The sequence below is a fragment of the Sorex araneus genome, chromosome 2, assembly GCF_027595985.1.
Source record: "Sorex araneus isolate mSorAra2 chromosome 2, mSorAra2.pri, whole genome shotgun sequence".
Taxonomy (NCBI): Eukaryota; Metazoa; Chordata; class Mammalia; order Eulipotyphla; family Soricidae; genus Sorex; species Sorex araneus.
The window spans coordinates 104,444,448-104,471,257 of NC_073303.1; the positions used below are offsets into that span (position 1 = coordinate 104,444,448).

A 26,810-nucleotide genomic window follows, 5' to 3' on the forward strand; every position below is an offset into this window, starting at 1 on the left:
AGACACAAACGTATGAAAGCATTAAAGTACACATCTCAAGAGGGAAGATGCGGGAGACACGTGATCGGGTGACACATGTGCTTGGCCATGTGGGCACAAGCAGCACGTGGGCTCAGGCAGCATATGCACCAGTACTCCTACATTATTAATGAAATATATATATAGGGAGGAGAAGGGGGAGAGAGTGGGGGGAGGGGGAGAGAGCGCACAGGGGGAGGGGGGAGAGCGAGCACAGGGTGTGGAGAGAGAGTGGAGGGCGGGAAGAGAGAGAGAGCGCGCAGAGGGGAGAGAGAGGAGAGAGAGTGGAGGGTGGAAGAAAGAGGAGAGAGCGGAGGGGTAAAGAGAGAGATGTGTGTGAGCAGGGAGAGCAGAGACAGATAAGCAACGGGGGCAACAGTCAAGGTACACTGGCACACTGGTATTGGTAAGGAATCATAGAGCTAAATATCCAAACGAGAGTCAACACTCGAATCATCAGACCCAAACGCATATGAACCAACTTTAAAAGGTGCCTGTCAAGATGTCAGGCTGCAGGTAGGGAGGCGCAAGCCTGTGATCACGGGTGGAGGGAAGATGAAACTGGGCAGGATTGGTGATGGAATGTCTAAATCCCAACCATGAGAAACTGCAAATCAGGTGTTTTCATAAAATAAAATTTGGAAAACAGAAAGAAATTTGAAAAAAGAAACAAGAAACTGAGGAGTATATGTATATATATATACATATATATATATATATACACACACATGTAAGCAAGCTTCAAGCATTAAAAAAGAATATAAATTACAAATACAGTTCATTAAATTTCTGGTTTATGATGTTAAAAAAGAAAATCTACCCTAAGTTGGCTTCATGCACTGAACACTGTCTACAGGACAGGCGGTGGCAGCAGCAATCACTTTACAGATAAGGAACTGAAGCACAAGCGAGTGGCTGGCCCACTCCAGTGCCCACAGAAACTGCCCACCCCTGCTCTCCTCACCGCTCCTCTGCGTCCTGCACATTCCCCCTGGCTGACGCCTGCTCACGTGGCTTCAATCACCTAAACCCTGATGCTGCCACTTCAGCCAGGCTCCCTGTCCAGCCCAACTCTTCCACTTTCAGAACACTTCTGACTAGCTAACAGAGAGCACGACCTTCCGAACACCCACAGGCACATGCCCCCAGCAACTCATCACCTGTCCCACGCCCCAGCTGCAGGCTAACTGCTTGAGGACTCAGTCTTCTCGTCTTCAAATATCCTTCTTAAACCTCCTTGGATGCATTCTCTTCTAGTGATAGTTGAATAATAATTCTCCACTTCCTTTCAATCCTTGTTAAACCACTACCCTAAGCCTAGGCTGTTCTCACAGCTTGAGTCCTACGGGGAATTCTAATTCCCAACAGATCTAAGCTGATGTCTTCAAAACACAAACTCACTGTGTTAAACTCCCTGCCCGGCCCCCTCTCCTGACTGGGTGTCACCCATCTATAAAGTCCAAGTTCATGCTAGGACAGTCAGGGATCCCACACAGCAGAGCCGGCTCACTGGCCTACTTTAGCCCCATTTCTGGTCACCAGACCCTCAAAAAATACCAACAGTTCAGAGGTTCACGGAGGCTGCCGCTTCGTCTCCCTACTCACTTGTTAAATGCTCACTGAGTAGCTCCTATGAGCCAGGCACTCTCCTGAGCATTAGAAGAGCAGTGGAAAAGAAGAATGAACAAATTCTTGTCCAGAAGTGAATTCCTGCTGACCCTGTCCGGCCTGGCTCTCTTCTAAATCATTCTTTCATACTCTGTTTGGGTCTAAGTTTCTCTAGGCAATGTCCCAGGAGCCCTTCCTGCCAAAGGGTGGACTCAGGATTTCTCTTCAATGCTTGAACCATCATCATTGTCCATTCAGCACCCAACAACAACAAAACACTGACTACAGCTCTTCCCACCAGACCTAAGTCTCGTGGAGACAGACCATGTCTTGACTGCACATCTTCATTAATAAACAGAGTTGGCACATACAATCACAGGCAACTAATGAACTCTTCACCGAAAGCCAACTACGTACCAGAAGGTGTGCTGTGTATTTCACACATACAGCCTCATCTCAACCAGCAACCCTCTCCCTACATACTGCTCATCTCACACCACGAGCTGTCACTACTATTCTGATATTATGTACTTGATATCTTCATCTCCATTTTACATATGGGAAACCAAGTAAAAGAGGAATATCTATAACATGGCACACAGCCCAAACATCTCAGTAAAAAAAATTTAACATCAGAACAATAAAAAATTAAAACCACAGTAACACTACAACCAACATCAAGTTGGTTGTAATAAAAATCTCAGGTAATTCCAAGTGGTGGTATGAATATAATATAAAATAGTGTAGCCACTTTAAAAAAAATAGCCAAACCTAGATTAAACACAGAAAAATTACCTCAGGTCCTTGTCAGAGTCCCAAGAGAAATAAAAATATGCCCCCACAAAAAACCTGAACATGGTGTTTACAACAGTGGCTATTATTTATGAGAGTCAACAGGTAGGAGAAACCTAAAAATCAATCAACTGATGAATGAATAAAAAAGAATATTTTACTGACACAGGGTAGAGTATTTGGTCATTACCAAGAATATAGTAGTGATACACTACACATGGTAAAACCCTGAAAATACTCTGCAAAGTGAAAAGAAGCCAGTCACAAAACACTAGACAGATATGATTTCAAGAATGTGAAATGCTCCAAATAGATAGTATAAAGATACAATATTACAGTTTTTGGGGGCTGGAAGACTGGGAATGTAGAAGAAGTAGATGAGAAATAGAGAAATAAGAACTAAAGTTATAGGATTTCTTTTTGAAAGAATGAAAATGTCGAACATGATGACGGCTTTAGATACTTAGTACACTAAAAACAACTATTGAATTTATAATTTCAACTGGTGAATAGTATGTGAACTATATCTCAATGGAGGTTTGTTGTTTTTCTCTTTTAAATACATCAAACCCAGGTCCTAACTTGAACGTCCACACTGGCTACCATCCCCACATTGCCAAGGCCGGGACTAAAAACCCAGCTCCCATCCCTCATGTTCAGTTCCACAAATTATAAAGTATTGATATTCGACTGCAACTGAGCAGAAGCCTGACAGATTATGGTTGTTAACATAAAAACCCAAAACTGATTGTTTCCCACAGTTACTATACCTGAATCAAAACCGCAGAGTGTGTTAAAGCATCGTTCAACATTGTGAGTACATTTGATGTGGGAACTACCCCAGGATCATGGCCCCAAGATGTTATTAGTAAGCGGTCATAACCCTATGGAAAAGAAACAAAATTTAGAAACAAGGGGGAGAAAAGTTAAATTTTTCCATAGTTCTGCTTAACAATTATGAGCTCCCTCAAAACTAAAATTTAAAAAAAAAAAAAACAAATACCTCCTATGACATACCTGGAATATATCTGGCAGTTTTCGAAGTCTTGTACCTTTGGACAGTAGAAGAGATGGTGGTCCTTGCCCAGTAATATGGTAAATATACAGTTTAAACCAGACAGAACTGACTTCTGGAATGGCTGGTCCAATATGCTACAGCAACAAAATATATAAGACAAAATTTTAATACTTATTTAAAAAAAAAAGCCAAATTCACAATCAACCAAGTGTAGTCTTATAACAACTACTCTAAATAAAAGTTATATATAAAAATTAATTTTAAGATCAAGTCACTAAGCTGTCAATTGTCCCAGGTTGATTGATCTTCAGGCTGAAAACTCTGTGGCCTTCTCAAAATAGGGGTGGGCAATATTCCCTTCCCTTCTGGATAGGTCCAACAGCCCCCATACCTGACATCCTCTGACATATAAACTGCCCAGTTCCACAGCATCTCAAGTGCAGTCACATATGCAGCCACAAAACACCCCCCACATTTCACAGTGCTCATAGCCCAGTAGGAGCACAGCGAATGTGATAGGAAAATTGTGTCGAAGCCCATCAAGTTCCACGAGCAAGAACAATGACACAGAAGGCTCAACCAACAACAACCAGCTCAGTAAATCTGCAATGACGTTAGCAATGCTATTTTAGATATAATAATTATGACAAATTCACTTTTATTGATCTATTTTCTGAAATTCTACTTCTTGCCATTTGGTTATACCAAGCAATGGGCAGTAAATTTGTTAGTGCCGGTTAAAAAGGCCGGCTTGGGGATGTGGGTGGAAACTGAGGACACTGGTGGAGGGCACACTGGTGGTGGGTCAACTGTGCAGGAACAATTTTGTAAATCATGGAGCTTAAATTAAAAATAATTTTTTTAAAAAATTTAAATGCTCCATTCAAAGTGCTTCTTCTGTTTTATGCTGGAATGAGAAAGCACACATTCTCACCGAAATTAAAAGGACTGAGGGAGACTTATTCAAGGGTTATCTCTGCCTACATACCCTCCAATCATAATGTCTTAAGAGGGTATCTAAGCACTCCATGGCTCAGTTATTTTCATCGGTAAAAAGACAATAAAATATTTAACACATAAAGATGTTAAGGTTGCTCAAAAAATATTTTTAGATACTACCTGACATCTAATAAAGCTCTATATATCAAAATGTCAGCTATATTATCATTAATCACATGCAATTATTCACAATGAGAATGTCCAACTTGCCTTCTAACTTATCATTCACACTATTCCTATGATTCTTCCTACACCTACAGTCTGTCGTAAAGAACAGGAGAAAAAATGTACAGGAATTGGATGTGGGAAGACACACAATAAGGAGTCATCAAAGTGGGACTAGAGTGATAGCACAGGGTTATTAAAGTGTCTGCGGTGCACACAGCTGACCCAGAGTCAACACAAACGCAGGCCCCTAAGCACTGCAGGAATACTCCCTGAGCATACAGCTCACGGAGAGCTCCAAGTACTACTTACAGGATTGAGGCCCCAATCCTGCATGCCCCCACTACCAAAACCTCATCACAGAATAAAGCCGGGAGGTGAGGACTAGGCTCACTGAGGCAGATAAAAGAACACACACAACAAAATCACTCTTGTACAAGAATCTCTTCTTTTCCTGTATGGCAATCATCAGTGCAAGTCAGGAAGTAGGCAGGAGGCTGCACTGGAAATAGCAACAAAATTCCAACTCTTCCACTTTTCAAAAATGCTGCAGGTCACTTTATCCTGGCTAAATACACAAACGCAACTTTAAAAGAAAATTACGGGACCACATCCAGTAAAGCAGGGGAAAGGTGAGAGTCTAGGTGCTTCCCTCAGTGATACCCACACAGAATTCAAGAGTTCTGTACTTGAGTCCAGTGGTGCTTAGGGACCACTAAGATCACACCTGGTTCAGGCTGACAACAGCACGGAGCGCCTCCTTAGGGGGCCAAACGGTACTGGACATTAGACCCGGGGCCTTGCACATGTGAGCCATACATTCTACCACTTAGCACCATAGTCACGGCCCATGTTCTGTTTGCATTTGTTTTCAGAATCGGCAATTCTCCGAAGTAAAATTTAAAGATCACGTCCTAGCTTTCAGGCACAATCTTTCCTTTTCAGCTTACTGAGTGTCATAACCCCATTCCCCAAACACTCTGTTTTGCTATTAGTCACCCCTCATGCAATACAGGCTAGCGCAGCCAAAAACATTCTCTTCAAAAGGCTGCAAGCATGAAGAAAAATTTAATGATCCATAAGCTACCAAATGATACATAAATAAAATGATTACATCTCACAAAATATAGCATGAAAAAGAAAACAAGCTTCTGAGTCAATGACTTTACTATCAGGTATTGGCAAACTGAGAATAGTGAAACAGTTAAACCTCTGCTTCAGGCACTGCAGAGGAGAATGAAAGGACCACACCAGCAACCTTCCAACTGGGGCTTTACCTGAGGGGTGCAGCTGCTGATGGGCCGGATTTCATTGGTAAGAGGAGCCATGGAAACAAGCAGTGTGTAGTTTTTGTTCAGAACTCGGCTACAAGTTGCAGGGTCCAAACCCAAAAGGCTTTCACATCGTAAAAGATCCAGAGGAAAACCTGAATATAACCAACCATATACGAAGAATGAAAGACTGACAATAGGTAAACAAAAAATCTGAGACAATATATTAATAACTGCCTTGATATTAAAAAAAAATGTAGGGGACGGAGTGATAGCACAGCAGGTAGGGCATCTGCCTTGCATGCAGCCAACCCAGGTCCAATCCCTGCAACCCATATGGTCCCTAAGGCACAACCAGGACTACTTCCTGAGTGCAGAGCCAGGAGTAAACACTGAGCATCGCTGGGTGTGACCCAAAAAGAAAAGAAAAGTATAAAGTAAAATAGCTCTGTGGGAAAGTAACAAATTTCCTAGATCACTCAGACACTTTAAGATTTAAATGAAAATGAAATTTAAATTCAAATGTAAATAAAAATGAAATTATCTATTCTCAGATCTAAAAAGAAAAACTGTTTACTGGTGTTCCTTTGGGCTGCCTTTCACACACACACACACACACACACACACACACACACACACACACACACACACACACATATATTTCTTTTTTTAAACAGATGGGGGTCTGATTTATCTTGGCTGTCTTCCTGCCATCTCCACCACCTGACGGCAGTGGCGTATGATGAAAATCTCGGTGCCTTTAGGAAACGGTCTCCCTCCCACCCCCAACTTTAATCTCTCTGAAGAACTTCATCATAGCCAAGTTCTCAATATAGCATACAGGCATAGACTGGTCATCCACAAAGCATGAACTTCTAAATCTTCAACAGTTTTTAGGGGCTGCCAATCTTAAACCTTCTGGAACTATCAATTTCACTATCTGAAACTATCAACTTTACTGCTCTTTATAAAAGAGATATACAAGGTTGAGAAAATTCTTAAATTCTGATCAACTTAGCCCAACTTCCTCTCAAGCAAGAATGGATCAAGAACAACTGATCAAGGGGTCAGAGCAATGGTATAGCCGTTAGGGCTTTTTGTCTTGCACTTGGCCAACTCAGATTTCATCCCTGGTATCACATAAGGTCCCCTGAGCACTACCAGGAGGGATTCCTGAGTACAGAACCATGAGAACCCCTAAGCACTGTCACTGTGCGCGCCCCGCCCCCCCACAATAACTATTTTATACAGCTGATGAAAGAATCTAGAGCAATAAGCACAATCAGCACCAGGTATTGCTGGTATTAATCCCAACAATAAAAGAAAACTGATTCCAGATATGCAATAGAAAGATAAGATCATTTTGAAGAAAGTAAAGAATTATCCCCTGACCCCCACCTTCCAACCACAAAAGAAAATGTTTTTAAAAATAGAGGTTCAGAGGCTAGAGCAATAGCACAGCGGTAGGGCGTTTGCCTTGCACTCGGCCAACCCGGGTTCGATTCCCAGCATCCCATATGGTCCCCTGGGCACTACCAGGAGTGGTTATTGAGTGCAGAGCCAGGAGTAACCCCTGTGCATCACCAGGTGTGACCCCCCCCCCCCAAAAAAAAGAAAAGAATGTCAAGAAAGACGAGCAGGTGGGGCTAGGGAGCTGTCTGGAACAAATGCTCTTTGCTCCTCGTGGTCCCAGAACTCCTCTAGGCAAGACATCGCCCTACCAACACAGAGCTGGGAATAGCCCGGGTAACACCAGGATTGGCTCCCAAACAAAACAAGATTAAAGGGTTTTAGATTTTGTTTCAAAACAATTAGACAATTAAAGGTAATTAAAAGCAGCCTGTCTTAAGTTAAATCCTATACCTGAGAGGTGCAGGATACTACTAAGCACATTTCTGGGGTCTCTGATAAACTGGAACGCAAATGGTAGATTGTTGTATCAATCTGTTTTGTTTTGGGGGCCACAGCCAGTGGTGCTCAGGGTTTATTCCAAGCTCTAAGCTCGGGGATCACTTCTCATAGGGCTCAGGTATCAAAAGCAGGTCAGTCACATACAAGGCAAATGCCCTATCCACTGCACTATCATTCTGGCCCTGTTCTATCAATATTAAATCTTCTGCAGCTGACATAAGAGAAATACCCTTTCTTTAAAAAACATAGCTCAAGAATATAACCTTAAGAAGTAAGTAATAATTTAAAGGAGAAAGCTATGACTTGCAACTTACTCCCAATTCTAGGTTGAAAGTAACCTATTTCTTCTTACAAATTTTTCTGTAAATTTAAAGCTTTTCCAAATTAAATGCCAAAAATAGGATTTAATGTGTTTAAATGGTGTGAGTCATAAAAGAGCACCTGGACAACTAGCAAGACATAAGTAGGAGAACAAGGGAAGGGGGACATCCCCCTGAAAAAAATAAAAAGAACAATGAAAAAGTCAGCAGGAAAAGGAGAGAAGAGAACAATTCCTTTGAAGACTAGGAATATATGTCTGGTTAAGTACAAACAAATTTACTCTCAGAATCAAACTGAGAAGTGACAAAAACATAAGTAATCCTGAATTCAACCATTCCCACAGGGTTTAAGGAGACTGTTACAATGGGGAGGGAAAACACCAAGCTAAAAAGGTCTTTGAAGTTAGGCAAGAAAAGGGCATCCCTTTAGAGAGAGGTATGAACAAAGCTAGGGAGAATCAGGTGCAGGGCCTCCAAAGACAGGGCAGCCTCTTCCTTCTCCAGGAAAGAGAAGAGCACCAGGCTAGCAGCCTGCCGTTGCAAGGGGGACTCACAGTTAAGGAGTCTGAAAGAGTGAGCCTGAACCAAAATTTGGTCAATGAGCATTTGGTTCTTCTTCATCAGTGGCAACATGGAGTTCAGCTATGAAGCAAAGAGAATTTGGAGGGTCTGTATATGTGAGTTTCTGAGTTTCTTTACAAACACGGCTTAATCTCTAATCATTTCCACAGAACTAGACTGCCAAGTTATCAACAATGGCTTTTATACCTGACTTGCTCTAGACCTAGTAAAAAGATGTTTTACTGAGACAAAGATATCTAAAAACATTTATAAAATGAAAAACAATTAGAGTGCACTCTTTTATTAAAAAGCTGAGCCTCATGCTATACTAAACCAAGAAATTAAAATTAGTTCTTTTAATATATATTAGTCATTTCCTGCTACGATAATTTAACAAAGCTATTTCCTTTACAGTGAACATCAAGTATAAGATAAACTGCAAAGGTGGGGTGGGGGGGGATGGGATTGGGGGGTGGGAGGGATACCGGGTTCATTGGTGGTGGAGAATGGACACTGGTGGAGGGATGGGCTCCCGAACACTGCATGAGGGAAAAACAAGCACGAAATGTATGAATCTGTAACTGTACCCTCACTGTGACTCACTAATTAAAATAATAATAATAATAATAATAATAATAATAATAATAAAAGATAAACTGCAAATGATCAGTAACAGAAAAAAATCACTTATATTCAAAGATGCATAAAACTAAACCAACACCATAGGTTTTTAACTTTGTGAGAGTAATACTAAGCTATCGGATCCAGTACCAACAACAAGCAATCTCTCTCAATTAGGAGGGAAAGTATTAAGTCCTACCGCCACAAGCTATCCTCTGTATGGAATAAATGACCCTTGAGGGTCATTACTAATGATGTGTAAGCTGAGAAATAGTCACTCAAATGATGTTCTAGACTGTGATTCCACTCAAAGCCCTAATTAAGAAATAAAAAACTTGGCTGAAATAATACAACTTCATGAAAAAATGAAGCTTGGCGGGAAAAGAAAACTTTATAAATAGTTGTACATTTGGACTTACGTGAAGGAATTAAATGATAATTTAACCTTGGAGTCACATTATTCTAAGTTTTAAATCTCCAACTGGTGCTATAATCAGTTCACTATTAATCTATCTTAACATTTAGAATTATATTTAACTATTGTCATACAGAATAGGTTTACTTGATAGTACACAGACTATTCACCAGGAAAACCAAAGGTTAATCCAGACCACAAATAAATATTTATAGATATAAATAAAAAGCTCTGTGCTCAAGAGAAAATAACATAAGGGACAGAGAAAAACTTCCAAAACATGGATTCATGTCCCAGCTCTTCCACTCACTCATCACAGGGACCTTAAGGACTAAATGGGCAGGAGGTTCAGCCAAGAAAAGGTTTAGTTTATTTCTTTTCTAATAGTCCATTACTTTGTGATGAATAGGAAAGATGGCTGTAACAGAACATTTCAAATAATCCAATACATTATTTCAAAAGTCACTAAGAAAATCCCAGAAATTCCAAGATGGTTCACAACCAAAGACGTCTCCCAGCTTGTGTCATTCTCTTAGATCAAGTCGCCAACTTGATAGCCCTCCAAATTGGAGACTATCAACAGATGCTCCTCAGACAGTACTTGAGACTTCAGGGCATCTAATGATTTTGTTATTGTCAGTGTCCAGCACAGCATCACTTGTAATTCTGCTAAGGTCTACCCCGGAACCAGAGTCAGGCTGAAGAGTGGGTCACCAGGTACTGATGGTGCCTAAACTTATTCACTGGTACATACAGAAATAAAATGCAAAATAAAGAAGCCATGGACAAGTGAAGAAATTTACAAAACAAGCCTTTAGTGATAAATTCAATCTGCTCCCTATACAATATGCATTAAATGAGTAATGATTCAGTACATGAGCATGCCAATTTTCAGACATTCCACAGGATAATATTTTCAAATCAAGTATATTTGTCATACCATAATTAGGCTGGTCTGGCTGTGCAGTTTGTGCAACAAGATCTTTATTATGACGCAGAAACAGTATTGTGTTTCTCAAAGTAAGGGCGTGATCGAAATATCTCTGGGCTTCTCCTTCACCAGTACTCTGCACCTATACCAAGAAAAAATTAATTTTGCAACAAATTATGCCACTTTCGAGTCATATTAAGACATAAAAATCAATACATCAAAAATCTGTTGAGACAATACTAATATAAATATTAACCTCACTGTTTCCATTTTACATCTTTGAACATAAAATTACTGAAACAATTAAAACTATCATTTTTAGCAGCCCAATAATGCTACATTGCATCATTATATAAGCTGTGTGACCCATATATCAGAGGTAGCACTTAAAAACTCTAAGACCTGTATTTTGCTTGATCCAGAAAAGTGCTCCATCCAATTATGATGTCTGACTCAAAAACTTTAGGCAACGGCTTTAAGGGACACTGGAAAATGATTCAGTGTAGCTATTAGCCATTGATGAACATACAGTTTTCATTCAATAAAAATACACTAATCCCATGCGCTACGATCTAAGAGATAAGAGTAGAATAGTAGATAATACATATCTTTAACAGGCTCTTAAAATAATATTCTTTCAATCAAAAAATATGTATTATTATGCTACTGATGCACATTTGCTGCCCGAGCCTCATGTGCTGCTTGCACCCATGTGGCTGAGCACACGTGTCACCCGCATCTCTCCTCTTGAGATGTATACTTTCATGCTTTCGTGTCTAATGCTGGGATGTGTCTAGGGGTTCCCTCCGCCATTGGAGAAGCCCGGATTCTCTCGAGCACATTTCTGTCTCTCTCTCCCTCTCCACACTTTCAAAAACCCTCCAAATAAAATCTATTTACTTCAAAAGAAAAAAAAAAACACCTGTTACCTATTTAATAATTACAAACATATACATCCCACAGACAATATGAAAAATAAAAGAACTGGTCTACAGGAAAAACTAAATAATAAAATTTGCATTAAAGGGCCTGGAGTGATAGCACAGTGGGTAGGGTGTTTGCCTTGCACGCGGCCGACTCGGGTTCGAATTCCAGTATCCCATATGGTCCCCTGAGCACCGCCAGGGGTAATTCCTGAGTGCATGAGCCAGGAATGACCCCTGTGCATTGCCAGGTGTGACCCAAAAAGCAAAAAAAAAAAAAAAATTGCATTAAAAATGATCAACCAATTAAGTTTAATCAAGGGCAGGCTTCTTAAGTCAAACGACTTTTAAAAATCATACTTCAGAGACTGGAGAGCTAGTACAATGAGTATGGCGTCTGCCTTGCACATGACCAACCTGGGCTTGAATCCTGGAACCTCATATAATCCCCCCGAGCCCACCTGAGTTCAGAGCCAGAAGCAAGTCCTGAGCACTGTCGGTGTGATCCAAAAACAAAACATAAAAATCAGACTTCAAGTTAAAAGTCTTTTCTAAGATTAGAAAGACAGGAGAGCAGGTTAGGTTGATTGCCTTGCTCAAGTCAACATGAGTTTGATTCCAGACACCACATAAGGTTCCCCGAGACCAACCTCGAGTGATCCCTGAGCACAGAGGATAAAGGTAAAACCCAGATAAAGGATAAGGGTAAAACCCAGAGCACTGCCCGGTGTGGCCCCCAAACAAAAGGAAAAAAAAAAAGAAAATGAAAAAGGATTTACTGTGACTTAAAAAAAAAAGGATTATGGTGGGGGCAGAGCGATAGTACAACAGGTAGGGCATTTGCCTTGCATGCAGATACCCAGGCATCCCATATGGTCACATGGACACTGTAAAGTGATTCCTGAGTGCAGAGTCAGGAGTAAGCCCTGAGCAGTGCTGGGGCTGGCCCAAAAGCAAACAAACAAAGAAAAAGAATCATGGCATAAAAAATTAGAGGAAAAAATGTAGCTAATCTAACCTGCTACACTTGATTTAAAACTTCTAATTAGGATGAAAAAAAAGGGACAAAAATTTAAAATACGCTAAATATAAAAAATGCACTGGCAGAAAATGATACAAATAAGAAATATGGTCTTTAAAATAGGTCTTTATAATCTCATCATCAACCACCATCCAGAGTCGCATGTCCATCTCTCCGGAAGAGAGCATAACATGACATTCGCCATAACCATGCCAGACCCCACGCCAGGCTATTTCACTCAGGGAGTTCCTGAGGGGGGCGGGTGAGGCCCCTCCCCGTCCCAAGGGACCCAGCCCTCAAAGCCGAAACTCTCAGGACTCAACCACCACCACACTCATGGCCGCTTTCCACATGCTCAGGCCGAGCATCACCCATGAATGAAACCATTCCTGGACCACACGACACTTCATACTACATACCCTGCCCATACTCCAAGAGTACCACACCACATTTGATGGGGTTCAAAGCAGGAGGCTTAGAGGGAAATATATACATATCACACATATATATAAAAGCACACAAGGTTCAACCTTTAACAACATGTTAGTGATCTCTTATAGAAGGGCTTTATGGCCCCTTTGGTGAAATGCAACAATTTTCACACTCTTTCCTCTAAGGAAACTTTTTTGTTGTATTTTCAGCGGTTTTTCATACCAAACAATACATAATATATTATTTTGGTTTTGCTTTGGGGCAAGGGTTGGAGTTCGAGATGGAAACATCCAAAATATGGTGGTAGGAAGGTGTAATGGTGGTAGGATTGGTGTCTGAATATTAAATGCAATCAAATATTGTGAACTACTTCATAAAATGAAAAAAAATTAATAAATAAATAAAATGGGTCTTCAAAGTATTAAAAGTGATACACCATGATCAAGTAGGATTTATCCTGGAGATGCAAAGACGGTATGATAAACACAAGTAAAACAACATAATACCACCCTATCAACTCAGGAAAAAATAAAAATTGTATGATTTTATCAACATATGCGAAGAAAACATTTAGTGAGATCCAATACCCATTCATGATAAAAATTCTCAATGAACAGGGAGCTGAAGGTACTTTCCTCACGTACTTAAAGCCACTTACCATAAGACCACAGGAAACTTGCTCTATGGTAAAAGCTTGAAAGGCTTTCCTCTAAGGCACGAGACAAGGTTACCCACCTTTCCACTATCATCAGTACAGTCTTGGAAGTTCTTGTCATAGCAATCGGGCAAGAAAGAGATACTAACAGGACCCAGACAGGAAAAGTCAGGCTCTCACAGATGACATGAGGCTACACTTAGAAAACCCTGGGGCTGGAGAGGTAATACAGCAGTTAAGGGCACTTGCCTTTAAAGGGCTGACTGGGTTCGATCCCTTGTACCCTGTACGGTCCCCAACACCCCGTCAAGGGTGACCCCTGAGCAGAGAGCCAAGAGTAAATCCTGAGCACAGCCCTGGCGCGGCCCTAAAAAAAATTCTAGAAACAATACACTTGTAAAGTGCAGGCAGAAATTCACGGCTAGAACTTTTTTTTTTTTCCTTTTAGTCCCATTCACAACTGTGCTTCAGAAAAATCAAATAACTGGGAATCAGTTCTACAAAAGAGATGAAAGATATATAAAAATATATAAAAAGTATAAATCGACTAAAATAAGAACTATAAATCGACTAAAATAAAAAAGGCATGAGGAAATGTAAATATGTCTTTTACCATGGATTGAAACGATTAATATTACCAAAAAGACAATCCTGCCCAAAGCATTATACAGATTCAACAGTCCCTATAAAAATATCATGATACTTTTTAAAGACATAGATAAAATAACACCATTCATTAAAGCCAAATCAAAATGGATTACAGACTTTGATATTAGAACTGAGTCTATAAATTATACTGAGGGAGACAGAGGTAGAACACTTCATTAACACTGCTGTTAGAGGTATCTTCAATGCCCCAATGCAGTGCACTGGCCACAGGGAAGCAAAAATAAACAAATGAAACCACAAACCAAGAAGTTTCTGCATAAAAGAAACAATGACAAAATAAAACACACTCCGTCCATACAAACCAGCTGGGAGAAAATTTTTGCCTCTTACCTAACAAAGAATTGCTATCCACAAAAATATTTAAGGTATTGGCATAAGAAAAAACAAAACAAACAAACAAAACCACAACCCATCAAAAGGTGAGGGAAAGAAATGAACAGAAACATCTTCAAAAAAGATATACAGATGGCAAAAAGCATATGAAAAAAATACCCTGCATTATTTATCATGAGGGAAAAGCAAGTCAAAACAAGGAGATACCATCTCACACCAGTGACAAGGGAACATACCACATACCACAAAACAAAAACAAACAATGTTGGCATGAATATGGGGGAAAGGAGACCTTCATTCACTGCAGGTGGAAATGTCAACTAGTCCATACTTTCTTGGAACATAGTACAGACATGTCTCAAAAACTAGCAATTGAGTTTCCATATGATCTAGCAACTACAATTCTTGACACCTACCTTAAGAACCCAAAGTTGCACGCCTATATTCACTGCAGCATTATTTACAATAGCCAAAATCTGGAACAGCCACATGTTCAGATGACTGAATAAAGAAAACTACAGTACAAAGGAGTATAGTACAGTACAATAAAGTACTCGGAATATTACTTGATTATGAGATGAAATCATGCAATCTGCTGCTGCATGGATGGATGGATCTAGAGTGTATCATGCTGAGAAAAGTCAGAGAAGAGGCATAGAGCATGGTCTCCCTCACAGGTGGGATTAAAAAAAAAAAGCATAGTAAGAAAATCATAAATACCCAAGGAGGCAGATGCTATAGGGTTAAAGGCAGGGTTTCATGTAAATCGTGGTACCTAAAATTTTTAAAAAGATGCTAAAAGGGATGGTGGGAGCATAAATACGATACCCAGGGGCAATGTTCCAGATTTAAGATGAAAGAACAAAAGTTTCCCAAAATAAATCAGCTTGCAGGATATTACACTCATATCAGAAAAATAAGAGGTAATGTTAGAAAAAGACAACTTTTTAAAAAATTCAGATTAAGGCTTCTATACTCAATTTCTTCATTATCTCAAATTATGCTAAGAGTTAGTACTACTTTAAAACTTAACATTAATTTGTCCACTCAATATACAGAAGTCTAAATGACTGCCACAATACTGAGGTAAGTTTCCAAATACCCTGACATGCCACAATGGGCAGGCTGGACTCACCTTTTCCAGTTCTACCAGAAAGCTATCCAGAGACTCGTCTGAGAGTTTGCCAACTTCAAACATCGTGACTGCGTGACTTTTCAAATTCTATAATAAACAAAAACAAAAACCTAAGTTGTACTCTAGAGGTTTTTACAAGTCTATTTTTCAAACTAAGGTGAGGTTCTGATTACAAAAACAGCCCTCACTGAAAATTTACCCCATTTCTCTGAAACAACATTATCAACCAGGACATTGCAAGGAGGCCACAGGTAAACCTTGTCTAAAGGGCTTCAAGGCATGAAACTACGGGGACAAGGAGCAGGACAGGGGCCCTCAGGAAGAAACCATGGCCAGAAGAGGCCAGTAAGTCAAAGTGCTGAAAAACAGTAACCTAAAAGATGCAAAGAAGTCAAGCTTGTTTCAAGAATAAAAACAGTACATAAAACATTTTTAAAAAGCACTGCATCACTTTTTATCTTTAAGACATTTTCATATTAAAACATTTTCATAAAAGATTTCATAATTCAAACATTCTCATATTTCACACTGTGACTTACTGGTGAGAGGTTTCCCATCATTAAAAAGGCAGTAAGAGTTGAATCAAACAGAAATGCAATACGCTTTGTATAGCCTGTAGACAAACTCAAACTGCTTATACTGGCTGTGTCAGCTGAAAAAGAAAATCATAATTATAATCAAGTAAATAAAAAGTATTGTTTGAAACGATAAAGTAGTTTTGACTTAATAAAAGGAAAACATCTAAGTCATAAGAGGTCATAACAAACCTATTAGCTGGCCAATATATATTATAGGAGAAATTTTTTAAAGTAGACTTTCACTTCTGGAATAAACTGCTTGAAAACTAGTAATTAATCAGGATCTAAGAAGTGTCAGATGAATCAGACTAACTAGTATAACCTCTTCAGAGCGATGTGGGCAGACACTGTGTTCCTCTCCCGCCTCAGGACATAGTCATGCACAGGGCCCAGGTCCACTAAGTCGGCCTCACTCTGCAATCTTGCCTTCCCTCACCCACTAGCTGGGAAGCTCCTACGCCTCCTTAGCCCAGTCTTCCATGGTGCCACCCAACCTCTCCAGGCAGTAAGGGGGCACTTTCCTCTTTGCTCCCCACAAGCACCAAAAACACTCCACACTGTTGTGGTTTGTGATTAAAGTCTTCTCTCTCTCTAGTCAGAATTCTCAGAAAGAACTATATTCTTGACAGTTCTGTATCCCTTAAGACCTAGCGTAGCACTCAACATCTGAGTGGTTACATAAGGACTACATACCAAAAGAACTCTAAAACTGTAAGTAACTCTGTGTGAGCATTCACTGCATGCACGTACGTGCAGACATTTGGTTTCTATATTGACAGACTCCAGTGAGAGCAAGTTCATGTTCACCTGGATCTTCCTGACTATTTGTATCGGTGTCAGTAGCTGATGAAGCTTCTTGCACAGGGCTCCTACTCTCTCCGCCATCCCACGAGAGCAACATCTTCTGGGGGTCCAAAGTACTTCTAATAATTAGGAAAAGTCACTTTAAAATAATCATGCCAACAGTTTATAAAATTACTAAATATGAACCACATAAATCCAGGCTTATATCTACATAAAATCAAAACCTAGCCCTCAAGTGCTTTGCTCACATATACTAACAGTACTTAGTCATAAACCAAAGACAGATTTCAAGGAATCCAGGAACTTTTAAAAATTATAACACATACAAATGAACAAGAACAATCAGTGCTGGGGATGAAATGTGGGGAGAAAGGGACCCTCATTCATTACTGGTGGGAATGCCAACTGATCCATCCTTTATGGAAAACAATATGGACAGTCCGCAAAAAACTAGAAATTGAGCTCCCATTTGACCCAGCAATACCACTTCTGGGAATATACCCTGGCGGGTCCAAAAACACACAGCAGAAACACCTCTGCATATCTATGCTCACTGCAACACTACTGGAAACAACCTGAGTGCCTGAGAAGAGACGTATGGATAAAGGAACTATGGCACATCTATACGATGGAATACTACACAGCTGTCAGGAAAAATGAGATCATGAAATCTATCTATAAATAGAATTGGAAGTATCATGCTGAGTAAAATGAGTAAGAAGGAGAAAGACAGATATAGAATGACTACCTTCATTTGTGGGATATAAAAAAAAAAGTATGAAACTAATGTCCAAGGCCAGGAAATCAGGTCAGAGGACTGGTGAGTGGTGTGGGGGATAGAGGGTAGTTATATGGAGGAGGGTCCAGTATGACAATACTGGTTGGAAATGATCACTCTGGACAAGAACTGAGCATTAAAAGCAGATAAAGGGATATACGTGATAACCTTTCAGCATCTGTATCACAAACCGTAATGCCTAAAATGAGAGAAAGAGAAAAGAGAGGTGCCTGCCATACAGTCAGGCTGGAGTGGGGGGAGGCTTGAAGGGGTGGGAGGGAAATTGGGGACATTGGTGCTGGGAAATTACACTGGTGGAGTTGGAAAATTGTATGACTGAAACGCAATAATTAACAATTTTGTAATGCTCTATCTCACAGTGATTCAATTAAAAAAAATAATGTGCCAAATACTATGTTCCTTCTTCTTGGGAGAGTTTTCATACTCTTGAAAGGACTACAACCAGAGAAGATTAAAAACCACTAATACAGAGTTCACTTCAACTGAAAGATTAAGTAAAATTTCTACATGAAAAACTGAATACTTTGTTCAAAAGAAAACACTATGATCTCAAACTGAATAAATGTATTACTTTAATCTGTTTACAGATGGAACATTCCTCCACGATGAATGAAGCTGCTCCACATTTATTACTTGTCCCTTCTTATGGGCAAAGCCCAATCGGCAATACATTGAAACAGCATTCTGAAAGGAATATAAAGAGAACAGCACTTAAAATACACTCAATTCAATCTACAGAAACAAGAGTCACAGACTTTTAAGTGATACTGAAAACATTTTTACCCCAGAACTAGAAAAAACAACTTTCTGAACTCCCACTCTTCGTAGATATGGGAGAGCAAGTACTCTCCGGTACGGCTTCCCTCTGCTATGAACCCAGGGAAGAGTGAACCCTTTAATTGACCTGGTCACTCTGCTTTCTGCTCCACACAAACTGAGTCCCCACGTTGACTCCCAGAGACAGCTTAGGAGGCCCTTTGCTTGCTCGTCTCTGTGCAGATTCCCTGTACTGTGCGTCACTCGGACAGCAACCTCCCTGCTTCCCTTTTCAGTCCCCGTCACTAGGAAAATCTACAGTAGGATTTACTGAGTGAGTAAAAGTACACAAGGACATACCTTAACCAGGGATAAGTCTATTTCAAGGACATTGGCAAGCTGCAAAAATAAAATCTCAAATCATTTTACATTCTTAAAACTACCTGCACAAAACACAGTTGCAGTAAACATGTAAACCACGATCACCTTATTTTAAAATTATGAATAACTGAAACACTGAGTACATTTTGGATCAAAAATTTCCAAGTCTGAGACAAATATAGTAGTATGAATCTAAGTGGTGCTCATAACTTAAGAATCTTTATACTTTCACATTTTGTATTTAAAAAATTCATGGGACTGGAGAGATAGCACAGCGGGTAGGGCGTTTGCCTTGCACGCGGCTGACCCGGGTTCAAATCCCAGCATCCCATATGGTCCCCTGAGCACGGCCAGGGGTTAATTCCTGAGTGCAGAGCCAGGAGTAACCCCTGTGCATCGCCAGGTGTGACCCAAAAAGCAAAAAAAATAAAAAATAAAAAATAAAATAAAATTCATGGGCCTCAGAGGTAGTAAGGGGGCAATGCCTAACACATACTGACCATTATTTGAGCCCCAGCATGGCCAGCAGTGATTCCTGAGCACAGGGCCAGAGGTAGGCCCTGAGCACTGCCAGGTGTGACCCAAAAGCAAAAAACATAAATAAGAAGGTTCCTAGATTGTTAATCTACCATCTATTACTATAAAGTAATTTTTTATCAAGTTATATGATTTAGAAAGTATGTATATATCAAAATTAACTTTACATATATTGTCTATAATCAGCCGAGGTATAAACTTGAAACATTTAGCAATATCACTAAATAATTTTTACCTATTTTATATAAACTTATAATCTTGAGATTAAATTCTTCCACAAATAAAATCACACTTACCTCTGCAACATTAGTGTGTTCATCTATTGAAACAAAGATCTTATAGAGAAGAGTTTCAAAATAATCGCCTTGCACTCGATTCATTACAAAGCCTTCAAGAGGAGGAACTGAAATAAAATAAACTTTTTTCAGTGATTAAAAAAAAGTATAATTCAAGTAGCCATATCAAAAGAGAAAATTCTAACTTAGAGACAGAATTCATATTTTTATTTTCTTCATTTCACATTCACTGAAACTTTCAAAGTAAGGCCCTATACAATCATGTCTGCACAGTACATACTGACATTATAGCACAAACCTTACCAAGAGTTATTTTAAGCTGTGGACGTAAGCATTACAAAGGAAGTGCTAGAAGACATGAACTAGGTACAAAGTCGAGGGACCTGGACTGCTCTAGAATGGAAAATCATCACAGATAATTTTTGATGCCCCCCCCTCCATGGCAGCAGGGTTGACTGCATAAAGCAGAAAAGCAAAAGATTAAAACTGAGTCGTGAGGCCAGATGAAACCAAGAGCTCTCCGCCTTTGTCCAATCTTCCCAATCAATCCTGCCAAGAGGAAAATCCATTTGCATGACTGCCTCTTCTCTCATCGATCACTAGGATAATCTGCCCATTGGGACTCTCCACTGTCTTCTTAAGGAAGGTTAAGAGCGTCTCAATTAAGGAGGCAGCCCCATAGCTGTTTCTACCAGAAGGCTGATCCATACGCTCTTCTCCAATCAATGCATGAGTTTACTAGAGCACTCTGCCAAGCTGCTATCAAAGGGGCACTAATGCTTTACCTTGGCATTCTCCCTATGTACATGTCCTTTGAAATTATTCTGGGAGAAGTGCCTAAGATACAGCACAACTTGAGAACCTTTATGTTCTCTAGCCCTAATACCATCTAATTATATGCAAAACTTAAATTGCTCCCAACAAAATTCACGTCATCAAAAAGAAGGCAGACCAGAGAGATAGCACAGGGGGTTAAGGTGTTTTGCCTTGAATCTGCGAATCGAGTTTAAACTGCAGCACAGCACAAGTCCCCGAAGCCTGCCAGGAGTGATCCCTGAGTAGTGAGGAGTAAGCTCTGAGCACTGCTGGATATGAGCCCCCAGACCTCCTCAAAAATGAAAACAGTATGTAAAATCTACAATGTACATTTAGCACAGGTTATTCACTTTACAGATCTAAGTCTTCATTTTTTAATACTAACTATATTTCTGGTTATCCAATTTGTTTTTTATGAATCAGAGGCTTTCTGGGGATACTTTGTTTGGGGGCCACACCTGGCCACATTCAGGGGTTACTCCTGACTGTGCACTCAGGAATCACTCCTGGTGATGCTTGGGGAACCATATGGAAGCTGGGGGATGAACCCTCATCAGCCACAAGCAAGGCAAATGCCCTACCCACTGTATAATCACTACAGCCAAAAAATTTTTAATTTGGGTAGGTGGCTCAAAGGACTAGAACACAGGCTCTGCTTACAAAATCCCAGGTTCAATCCCGCACAGCATGTGGTCCGAACATAGCACAAAGCCAAAACAGTTTTTGAAACAGAAAATCTGATACCATTCATTCCTTTTGGCACACTCGGCTGTGTGAATACTAGAAAGCCTTTACTGAACACCATGTAATTTACATCTACAATTTCATTCAGCCCTCCCACCTTGTGACTTGTTCAGAACTGCATTTCCATTATAATAATTAAGAAACTGAAACACTAAGAAGCTAGGAATATAACACTTACATCTAGCAAAAAGAATGAGCCAACTCTACAGAAAGAAAATATGGAATTGTCTATGAAACATTAAATTAAAAAATAAAAGGGGGGATAGAGTACACCATCTGTGTAAAAATACACACGAAATGTGTTTATGTGTACAGTAAATGTTTGGAAAGAAACAACTACAGACAGTAGCTGCTGAGAAAAATATGGAAGCTAACAACAGGGGTAAGAGATATGTAGTTTTATATTATGCCTCTATAAATTTAGAACTTCTAATTATTTTCACAAAAAAAGTTTTTAAATAGCTATAAACCTTTTTAAAATAAATATTTTTAAAAACCCTAAAATAGCTATGAACATGCAAAAAAACTCGCAGGGACTATCTAGTAATATTAACGGTTATTCTGCCACTATGATCGAAACAATGTGGTCTAAGAGTAAAATCGAATACGGGAAGCAGAAGGCTATCAGCATTAGAACCAATATAAAGGGGCTTTAGTGCCTGACATAAGTACTTCCATTCAGTGGCAGAGGGTTATGAAGAAAACACTGCTAGAGGAGCCGACAGACAGCACGGGCTAGGTACGGAGCTTGTCTTGCACACAGCCCACCCAGGTTCGATCACCACCATCCCATATGCTCTCCTGATTTCACCAGGGGTGAATCCTGAGTACAGAGTAAGTTCACCCTAAGCACCACTGGATGTACCTCCCCTCCCTGCCCTCCAACCCCAGCCCTAAAATGTAGCTAGCATTTATTCAAGTTATACAAAAGTTATACAAAACACTGGGCGTGGGGAGGTGGGGGGAAGAGAAGGCACGGGAGGCAAGTGGGGAATCTTTTGCATCAAATGTAACAGTAAGTTCTGAATAAGTTTCTGAATGTAAGTACTGAATATACACAATAAAAATCAAAGATTTCCTGGATTATTAATATTGTTTAAGAAGTATTACTCTATTTAAGCGTAACAGAAATCTAGAAGCTCTAAGAGGGTAGACATAAAACGTGCACCTAAAGTTTGATGATGGAATACTTTTTTATTTAACAACAAATTCTCTCATGATTATGCACCCTCAACACCCACACCCACTATTTCACAACCCACAGGGCTTGTTTTTTGTTGAAACACATCTGAATCAGTGTCACAGATTTCTGCTGAATTAGTGGCTTCCCCATTGTCAAACTGCTTTCATTTCATGGTTACTGCAAGCCTAGGAACAGCCAAAGAGAGGCAGCAACACGGGAAGTCTCTGAACCCCCGTCACTGCCAGGCATGTAGGGCTGCAGGGCACAACAGGTCACTGAACAGGAAGCCACCCACCTGACCATTCTCTGGCTACTTCTCTCAAATAATCTTACTGCTAATGAGCCAGTCTTCAAACTATCAATCAAAATGGACTGAAGTCCCCTAAACACTGACTACTCCTTTTGGTGTATCGCAAATTAGTCGACTCCATTTCTTTCAAATTAGAGGAGGAATTAAAGTGATGAGTTATGCTTTCATGTTTCCAAACTGACAGAAAATCTGTCTCCCAGAAATAATTTCCTTGTCAAATCTCTCAAACATAACTACAAGTATCTTCTTATTACATCTACTATACAAACCTAGGATAAGTATCTATTTTATCTTAACTGCTTTTTGGTTTTGATTTTTTTTTTTTAAGGTGAAAGCAATGTATATCTTGTGCATGGGTGTCAAAATACATTTTAAAGAATCAGCACACTTTCTTAACACAAAGGTCAGGACACACTTGAGCATGATAGACAAGATTCAACAATTAAACAAGGAAACATTTCTGAGATGAGCCCTATCACTACTGAGCTATTCATAATTTTTGACACGTCACATTTAATTACACAAACATGTCATCTTTTGTATGGTAAAGATGTCAGGAACAAAAACAATGGTCAAAAGATAAACCACCTCTACACTCCAAGCCACTCCCCACACACTCTGGCAGAGCCTCACATGTGAGTCAAGTCCCACGGAAGCCAGGTAATGCGGAACCAAGTCCAGTGACTTTGGACTCTGGACTCAACAAGACCCAGAACCTGAGATTCTCTGCCTATTCCCCCCTACCCAGTCTCCAGCGACAAAGGGGTCACTCCCATAAGCCACCTCCTGCCAGCACCAGATAATCACCATCCAGATCACACGGCTGTTTCTCCCAGAAGGGAGCATAACATGAGGGCCCCCATAGCCATACCACTCCGCGTCAGGCTGTTTTCACTCGCCCCAGAGTGGGGCAGATGAGGGCCCTCTCTGCCCTGAGGGACCCAGCCCCAGCAGCTGACCTCCACAACCCAACCGCCACCATACTCAGGGCCGCTCCCCACACGCTTGGGCCGAGCCTCACATGAGTGAACATATTCCTGGACCGCGCGGCCATGATAGATCATAAGACATCCCTATCCATTCTCCATAATTCCCACACCATATTTGATGGGGTTCAGACAGCAGGCAACAAATCATACAGGGAAATATATATATATATGCATATATACATATTTTCAGATATATATTCCAAAGTTCACATCACCCAAACTTTAACAACATGTTAGTGATATCCCATAGATTGTCTTAATGGGTCCTGCCAAAATAGAACAGTCTTCACACTATTTCCTACATAAACATTTTTTTGTAAGCATGTTCAGCAGTTCTTCATAACAGACAATACAAAACATATTCTTTCGGTTTGTGTTTTGGGACAGGGATTGGGGCTTGGGATGGAAACATCCCGAATTTAGTGATAGGAAGGAGTAATGCTGGTTGGATTGGTGTTTGATATTAAATGCAATCAAATATTGTGAACTAACTTATAAAATAAAAAAACATTTAAAAAAAGATATGCCGAGAAATATACTTGAATACACAACCTAAACATAGTGCATGCTTCTATAATAGGTAAGAATTTGAAGCGGTAAGGAAGAAAGCTCCAATCTGTTCATATACCAGCAAAAGTAAACTGCAGGGGTATGGAGCAACAGTACAGCAAGCAAGACACCTGCCTTGCATGAAACCGACTTGGGTTTGATTCCCTGCACCGCATACTTCCCCCAGGCACCACTAGACGTGATCACTGGGCAAAGAGCCAGGAGTAAACTCTGAGCACAGTCATGTGTGGCCAAACAAAATGAAACAAAAATCCTGGAAATAATCTAAACAACCAGTGATAAGGATAGTTTAATAAATCAATAGATCCAGTAAGATATAGAAGAAAATACAAGTCTTAATCTTTAACTTAGAAAGGTGAAGGTGGTAGGGAGGATAAAAAAATTTAAAAAAAAGAAAACCCATAGTAGTGACATGAGAAAAGACATATATTAAATGAAAATGAGCAACATAAAACTATTATCACATATATGTAACCGCTGTTAAGCACTGAACAATGACAAAAAGGTGACATCAGTTTATAAATTCACTCATCTTTTCAATATTTGGGGTTGAGAACTTTCTATCAGCTTTCTATTATTCTATAGTGTCACTGTCACTGTCATCCCGTTGCTCATCAATTTGTTCGAGCAGGCACCAGTAACGTCTCCATTTTGAGACTTGTTACTGTTTTTGGCATATCCAATACGCCACGTAGAGCTTGCCAGGCTCTGCCGTGGGGGCGAGATACTCTTGGTAGCTTGCCGGGCTATGTGAGAGGGACGGAGGAATCGAATCCGGGTGGGCCTCGTGCCAGGCAAACGAGGTATAGCTCCAGTAGTGTACATGACAATATTAAGTAAAATGAAAATAGGAAACCACCAAATGACACTATTATAATAAAGAAGTGCTTTCCTAATATGAAAAATCCTGGAGTTGTCTGCTAATGCATTAGGGTGTTCTGCAGTGCTCAGCAAACAGCAGTCACTCGGTACCCACTGAAAACTGTCAGCATATCCTCACCTGCGATACAGCTGTCATCAGATATGGGCACATCCAGGTAGATAAAGCCTTTGTTATACAAACCTGTGAGCAAAAATATCTTATTTTATTTATCATTAACATTAGGAATCAAAAAGATCACTGATTTTATGTAAAATTTCTAATAACAATGCTATGTGAACAATCAAGCTGAAGAAAACAATCAAGCTTTCAAATCTCAGTCTCCCTCATACACATCGAAGTCCACAATTATCCTTATGATTCATATGGATAAATTCTAATAATAGTATGACATAAGATTATTCTTACCTAATTGGTAAACAACTGCTAGTACCTAAAACTAGTTTTTGACAATACAAGTTTTATGTTCCAAAACCAAGTTTTTGACAAAAGACCTTTGCTACTAACCACTTACTATGTACTATATTGTAATCTAGTGATCCAGAGAGCTGGGGGCCAGAGTCGATGATCTTATCAATGGCACATTTCTCAGGCAAAGTGCATATCTAAGGAAAGCAAAATAGTTTTAATTAAGTTCTATGCAAATAAATAAGTATTCTCAAATTACTATTCACCAGTGCTTATTTCAGGGCTTGAATCAGTCACCAATGTTTTTCATTTATCACTCCGTAATTCAAACCAAAAAACCCATATACCTAATAATTAGGGTGCTCAAACATGCTACCAACAAAAATTTGAAACATAAATACCAATACTTGCTGCTAAGTGGTTAAGTACTCACTAATACCAACATTCTTCATTTCATTTGCCTTGGAGTCTAATCCACTTGTTGGTTCTGAATCACTCAATCAAAAGTTTACTCAAACCCCCATGATTATTATCAGTGATGTTGGGGCTGGACTGAACTACCAGGGCGAGCCCATGTATACTGTACTGTACTGTCATAGGGACCCATGAAAATGGGCGAGATTTCTCCTGTGTCCTGACTGTTTTGGATGAAGCTGAACATTTTTCCCTTTCAAGCTGCCTTCAGAAAAATAATTTCAGTATACAGAAAAGAGCAGTTTTCCTTCTCTCACAGAAGCCTGGCTGGTCTTTGACATGCAGATGGTGTTAGCCAGGCCTGAACTTTGATATTGTAAATTGTAGGCTCTGGCCCAGCCTAGTCTTTGGGATGTAGATTTCAGGTGCAAGGCCCAGTTTTGTCTTTGGGATGTAAATCCAAGTGCTTCTAGCCCAAGGAAGGTTTCAGTTTTGGTTTTGCATCTTCTTTCGGAGGCCTAGATTACAGATACAAGGAAATAATGTT

The 26,810-nt window shown here is 39.9% G+C and overlaps 1 protein-coding gene across 2 annotated transcripts in view; it reads right to left on the reverse strand.

The window, feature by feature from the left end:
• The window catches only part of FAM91A1 (family with sequence similarity 91 member A1), a 53,857-nt gene that overhangs the window by 13,588 nt on the left and 13,459 nt on the right, over positions 1-26,810 (reverse strand). For both annotated transcript variants that reach the window (XM_004607635.2, XM_055127565.1), the window contains exons 7-18: positions 25,956-26,046; positions 25,562-25,624; positions 19,950-20,056; positions 19,096-19,134; positions 18,551-18,663; positions 17,184-17,299; positions 16,338-16,450; positions 15,799-15,885; positions 10,640-10,772; positions 5,878-6,026; positions 3,436-3,570; positions 3,189-3,302 (exon numbers count right to left, since the gene is read on the reverse strand). In XM_004607635.2, the coding sequence (XP_004607692.1) occupies positions 3,189-3,302; positions 3,436-3,570; positions 5,878-6,026; positions 10,640-10,772; positions 15,799-15,885; positions 16,338-16,450; positions 17,184-17,299; positions 18,551-18,663; positions 19,096-19,134; positions 19,950-20,056; positions 25,562-25,624; positions 25,956-26,046 (1,260 nt within the window). The remainder of the gene's footprint in view (positions 1-3,188; positions 3,303-3,435; positions 3,571-5,877; positions 6,027-10,639; positions 10,773-15,798; positions 15,886-16,337; positions 16,451-17,183; positions 17,300-18,550; positions 18,664-19,095; positions 19,135-19,949; positions 20,057-25,561; positions 25,625-25,955; positions 26,047-26,810) is intronic.